General features: G+C 32.7%; 1 protein-coding gene across 3 annotated transcripts in view; it reads right to left on the reverse strand.

Annotated features, from left to right (window-relative positions):
- The window catches only part of LOC111508404 (alpha-tocopherol transfer protein), a 77,486-nt gene that overhangs the window by 19,265 nt on the left and 51,577 nt on the right, over positions 1–6,644 (reverse strand). The window contains exons 1-2 of one of the 3 annotated variants that reach the window (XR_012468158.1): positions 6,032–6,187; positions 5,675–5,975 (exon numbers count right to left, since the gene is read on the reverse strand). The exons of 1 other annotated variant lie outside the window; for it this stretch is intronic. Coding sequence is in view for 1 of the 2 variants with exons in the window: in XM_074185681.1 (XP_074041782.1) it covers positions 5,675–5,975; positions 6,032–6,073 (343 nt within the window). In the remaining variant the exon portion in view is untranslated. Of the gene's footprint in view, positions 1–5,674; positions 5,976–6,031; positions 6,297–6,644 lie in introns of those variants that run through there. One more of the 3 variants, XM_074185681.1, reaches the window with a different exon arrangement.

Consider the following 6,644-nt stretch of genomic DNA (forward strand, 5'->3'; position numbering starts at 1 on the left):
CGGAAGTCAGAACTTTTTTTACGCAAATTCATTGATCTTTTCAAATCTTTTTTCAAATTTCAAAAATTTTGAAAATTTTCCGAGATATTAAGAAAAAACTAAAGCCCCATTTTTTTTTCACTTAATTGTTTATAACTTTTGTAATTTTTATCGGCGTGTTTTCGGACCTTTCCTTAAACTTTCTAGGCAAAAATACGAATCGAATGACACCTTGGTCGTAATTTTTGGACAGGGCTGAAAAATGTTACCAAAAAGAGCTAAATCGAGTACATGTGGAGGAAGCCTTAGAACAGTACCTATGCCCGTGGGCGCTCATAATTTCATCAATTTTATACATTTTATATCGCGGTTTATGAATTTGAATTAGACTATACAAATCAATTTTCGTGTCTCCAGAGGCTCCAAAAAATTCAAGATATCGCCAGAATATTTAGTGACAAGACTATCGTCAAACTTACATCGGTCCATTTTGTCTTTGACCAATGCGTAGCAATGACCAGATTCAACGCCATAACCAGAGTGAACAATCACTGCATGATGATTATAATAGTGATCTGCTAGATTGAAGTGTTCATCTATTTCGAATAGCAGTTTGAGTAGAGCCTTGATGATGATAGCACGACCAGCTGTCGAAAGCACTCGCATATAATAAATAGCCATATAATTAAGAGCCACCGGTAGACAGCTGTTTATATATATATATATATATATATATATATATATATATATATATATATATATATATATATATATATATATATATATATATATATATATATATATATATATATATATATATATATATATATATATATATATATATATATATATATATATATATATATATATATATATATATATATATATATATATGAAATCTATAAAGGTTAATGCAGTCAAGCTGCTGGAAAATAATTCTTTGAAATAATTCATAAAATAAATAAATAAGTACTCTTTGATCATTCCCATATTGATTTCAATTCAAGAGCCACCGGTATACAGCTGTTTCAGCCTATTGGGCATCGTCAGTACCGGGCAGGCGGTCCTCGATTGAAGACAAAATGAGAAAAAAACAAGAAGGTACTCGATGAAAATAGCTGCCTAAACGCAAGCGAAACATAAGTGGAACCACCTATTGGTGTGACACCCAAGTCACCTTGCCAAGTTTTTATGTCAGTGTTGGTGGTATGACCAATCATCCGACAACTGCGGTAGCAGAAATTTGGGAAGCTAACCTGAAATGCCATCGGAAAACGAATCCACATGTTTTTATAAATGATATGAAATCTAGAAAGGTTAATGCAGTCAAGCTGCTGGAAAATAATTCCATGAAAATCATAAAATAAATAAATAAGTACTCTTTGATCATTTCCATATTGATTTCAATTTAAGAGCCACCGGTATACAGCTGTTTCAGCCTATTGGGCATCGTCAGTACCGGGCAGGCGGTCCTCGATTGAAGACAAAATGAGAAAAAACGAAGAAAGTACTTGATAAAAAATAGCTGCCTAAACGCAAGCGAAACATAAGTGGAACCACCTATTGGTGTGACACCCAAGTCAACTTGCCAAGTTTTTATGTCAGTGTTGGTGGTTTGACCAATCATCCGACAACTGCGGTAGCAGAAATTTGGGAAGCTAACCTGAAATGCCATTGGAAAACGAATCCACATGTTTCTACAAATGATATGAAATCTAGAAAGGTTAATGCAGTCAAGCTGCTGGAAAATAATTCCATGAAAATCATAAAATGAATAGATAAGTACTCTTTGATCATTCCCATATTGATTTCAATTTAAGAGCCACCGGTATACAGCTGTTTCAGCCTATTGGGCATCGTCAGTACCGGGCAGGCGGTCCTCGATTGAAGACAAAATGAGAAAAAAACCAAGAAAGTACTTGATGAAAGTAGCTGCCTAAACGCAAGTGAAACATAAGTGGAACCACTTATTGGTGTGACACCCAAGTCAACTTGCCAATAGGCTGAAACAGCTGTATACCGGTGGCTCTTAAATTGAAATCAATATGGGAATGATCAAAGAGTACTCATCTATTTATTTTATATGTGTGTGTGTGTGTGTGTGTGTGTGTGTGTGTGTGTGTGAGTGTACTGATATATTTTGTATGTTATCAATAATAACTCTGTATATTCGAAATTCTATAGGTTATGCTTACCTGGTATAAAGTCTATCAAGTTAGTAAAAAATGCAAGTTCTCGTTTAAGTACTCTCAAAGCATAATTATTTTTGGTGTGGTTGGCTGTATAACTCACGCTGTATGAAAAGTAATCACAGCGACATTTTTTAGCCTCAAAATAGTACATGACTAGGTGTTAACCTCATGGAATGATTTCTCTGTGACGGAACTGTAGAATTATTGAGTGTTTGCAAAAATCTATTTTGATTTATTAGTGAATAACCTTGTAATAGTGAATATTTTTAGGCGAACATCTTCTTGGTCAACTAACCAAAACTAATATTACACTCATTAGCGCAACATAAAATTAATTAAGCTTTTCATTTTGAAGAAAAACACCACGTATTTTGAAAACTGGTCATAGTATAGGATGTAGAATACATACCTCCCAAAATGTTTCAATAAAATCATTATACAAATAGTGTCAAAAGTGTTACATTTAATGGGAAAAAATTTTAGAATATAGGTTATTCATGATTTCTATTCACCATAACATAAAATGAATTTCACTATTTCGGACTTCCATTGTCTACTATATAAAATGATTTGAAATCCCTGAAACAACTAAAAAAGAAGAAGAATTGAAAATGAATAGCTGAAAATAACAATTATATCAACCAAAATAAACCTGAAATGAAATAATAGTGAAATAAAATACAAGTAAAAATAGAACAATTGAATAAATTGAAATAAAGAAATGAAAAAATTGTCTTCGGGTGATGTCATCACCCGAGGACGATTGTAGATACTAACAATCGAAACGTCGTGAACTAACGTGACTTAGAATCTCTCCACTTTTCATTTTTAATTTCTTTTTCATTTCTTTATTTTAATTTATTCAATTCTTCTATTTTTACTTGTATTTTATTTCACTATTATTTCATTTCAGGTTTATTATGGTTAATATAATTGTTATTTTCAGTTATTCATTTTCAATTCTTCTTTTTTAGTTGTTTCAGGGATTTCAAATCATTTTATATAGTAGACAATGGAAGTCCAAACTAGTGAAATTCATCATGAAACATTGTCAATCACCTTCAAACATAACATAAAATATTCTTCAGTAGATCACATACCGTGGTAAATAAATGGATTATGCTAGGTTTTGAAATCAGTTCTTCTACATAAACCATAAATGATCATTCTAGCTATAGTTACACCAGGATATAAATAGAACTCAAATATAATTAAGGAAATATTTTCTGTCGTTTTTACATAACAGAAAATAAACTTCGCCCTTTATTTCTATATATGAACCTTGATTTCTTATATTTATTATATTCTTTTGAATGTGGAAATGATAAAGACGAATAATATAATTATTATTATCATATTCTGATAAAAAATTATGTTTCATTGCTTCTCAAATAAATATTTTTTGTCTTTTTTTTTGAAAGTGTGAATTGATGAAAAAAACTCGGAAATAGTAGGAGATTGCCGTGTAGATATATCTGGTAGGTAAATGACCATTTATACATTTCTTTATTGCGTGCAAGAATATGGATCATATTTTTTCAACAACGATTGACGTTATGCATATCTGTCCTATATATAACTTTGTAATTTCCGTCTGTTATACATAATCAACCATCCCGCGTCCTTCAGCTAATGGAAAATTCTTTCTCTCCTCCTAATGTGATACATCATTCAACGACAACAATTTTAGAATTTATAAGTAAACCTAAATTTTTCCAGCTTTCACTGAAAGTCAGCATATAAGCTTCATGTTTCTGAGTATTGTTACCAAATGATACAGCAGAAGAGTTATTACAATTTATAGATAAAAGATAATCATCAGAAAGATTAAGGAGGATTTCTAAATCACGATTGATTTTTATATTAGCTTCTCTCATATTCTCCAATTTAAATGCACAATAAATTTGCGAGTCATCAGCAAGCATGTGGTAATTGCAATATGTAGATGATTATAAAAATTAGAGGTATACAATGTATATAAAAGTGGACTCAATACACTACCTTGTGAAACCACTTGGTGAACCACTATGCTATTTGATATTTCGTTTTCTATTTCAACACACTGAGTTCGGTTTGATAAATATGATTTGAGAAAAGAATAAGCAGAAGTACTCAAACGTGCGTGGTATTACCTTTCTGAAAAATCAATCAATGAATACAGAGTTTTGAATTGATATGCTTTCCTTACGTCACAGTAGAAAAAGTAATAATTTGCAAAATACATTTGTGAATTTAAATATTTTCAATCATACGAATCCTTTAATTTTTTACTAGATCATGTAGTAAACGCCTGTATGCAACCGACATCCAATCTAACTTTTGATTAAAACAGAAATAAGTTCGAAAAACTGGACAATTTTCAAATTTGACACCCCGTATTAAGAAAACTAGCCATAGGACTGGATTGGGCCGACTGACACTTTTGGTTACGAGTTCGAGTAAAACAACATACCAAACTTTCAGAAGTGTGGCCCCTTTAATAACATTTCCTGTTTGAACTAGGAATGCAAGAAAAATTTCTAAAAATTGGAATTTAACAAAATGATTATTAAAAAATTTCCACTTCAATCTCTCGGTGAAAGACAGAGGACGAATCTCGTTTGGCGATCAATGTCAAAGTTTGCTCTGCAACTGACCACCTTGTAGAACCCTGTCGATCCAATAAGAGCCTAGCATCACTGATGGAACCATGGCGGGTCGAAACATTCTTGTCTGGCGTTGGATTACAAGTGCATCTATAGGGTCTTCCAACAGGGAAGTGCAGGAGAAGTCAGTCGATCTCGCGTAGCTCACAAGAACTCGGCCTTTCGCAGACCACAACTTCCGTAGACTTGGGCCTTTTTCCGTACAATATTCAACTGACCCAGGAACTGAAGGTAAATGACCATAGACAACAACGTGTGTTCGTTAAATTGGCTCTGGAGCAGTTGGCAACTGACCCTAATTTAATCGAAAAATCATCTTCAACGATGAGACCCATTTCTGGATGAATGGGTACGTGAAAAGAGCGTCCAAAGTCACTGTTTGGTGTGGATTAAAGTTGGCGACGTTATCGGTCCATATTTCTTTGAAAACAACGTGCCACACAGCTTCCACATTGAAAAGTCCAAATTCTCTTAAATTCTGACTTTAAATTCGGAAGTCATTCAGATTCTAAAATTGAAGTCATAAATTTATTGAATGCCGAATTTAAACTAAGTGTTTGGTAAATTTGATATTTAAGAAAATTTGTGGACCTTCTTCCACCAAAGAAACTAACAAAACTTTGAGATTTCGTTAATAATTAAAATAATAATCTCTGCTCTCAAAAACACCCTTTCAAATATATGAGGTCGTTGTGTGAATTAACGAAATTATCTTTCTCCAATTATAATATATTGTTCCGAAAAAAATGGCGACAAAAAAAGTGTGTTATTTTGAAACTTTGAAAAATCAGCCTGAGTCAATGTATACAATCTAGAATAGTCACCGAAACAAAATTTTCCACATTACATCTGGCTTACCAGCTGGAGAACTTTCTGATAGTAATCTCTTTTGATTTTCCATAATTTGTCGCAATCGTTTTTGATATTCTGCTGATCCAAAAAAGTGGCACAGTGTTTGACTTTCATTTGCTTTCATGATCTGTTTCAGTTTTTCTGGATGAATTGTATAATTTGAAACACCTCTCTTCAATACTTTATCTACCAACTGCCCGAATGGAACTTGAGAAAAACTGGGTAATGATTTTTTCTTTTTGAGAAGATTTCCCTGCGAGGAGCTTTGTATGTGTTTCTGTACTGACTTTATGGCATGGAGAGAAACCTGAAAAGGTTACAGATTTTTTCATAGCGTACGAATAACCCTGCTGTGAAACTTACTGATGAATATGTATTTGAAAGGGTTTTTGTTAACTTATACATCACTGAGAATTTTGAAAGTATTTGAAAATTTTGACGGATTGACAAGAATTTCAAACCATTTTTGTTTAAAGTGAAATTATGACATTCGATCAAGGAAGATGTGGATAATTCACATCCGATTCTTTCACGTCAAAATTGTCAGTCTTCAGTCCAGTTTTTCCCGTTTCATGTGACCAAATTTTTGTAATGAATTCCATACTGAGAAATGCAAGTCTACTGAAAACAACAGTAAGTCAAGTTTGATAGGTTTAGAAATACAATATAGCTGAACAATATTAAAATTTCAGTTGGCTCAGAAACACCCATCTTCGCTGAACATACTGGAGTACTCTTTAATCTTCACAAAATTCCCTAAAAATGCAATTCGACCTTTTCTGGCCGAACACCTAAATTATTCATCATCATCTGAACAATATGTTTCCAAAATCAATAAACGTTACACTTGGCTGGAATTTCCAAAAACTAAGTCTCTCTCCAGTTCGTTAATGAAAATTTCATATCGACCAAATCAAAAATTCCGAAGATTTTTTTGTCAAAACACCTCAAAGAAAAGTGAACGCGACATTAGACG

The sequence above is a fragment of the Leptinotarsa decemlineata genome, unplaced genomic scaffold, assembly GCF_025532065.1.
Source record: "Leptinotarsa decemlineata unplaced genomic scaffold, Ldec_3_MD MMD2_tig00078346_RagTag_RagTag, whole genome shotgun sequence".
Lineage (NCBI taxonomy): Eukaryota > Metazoa > Arthropoda > Insecta > Coleoptera > Chrysomelidae > Leptinotarsa > Leptinotarsa decemlineata.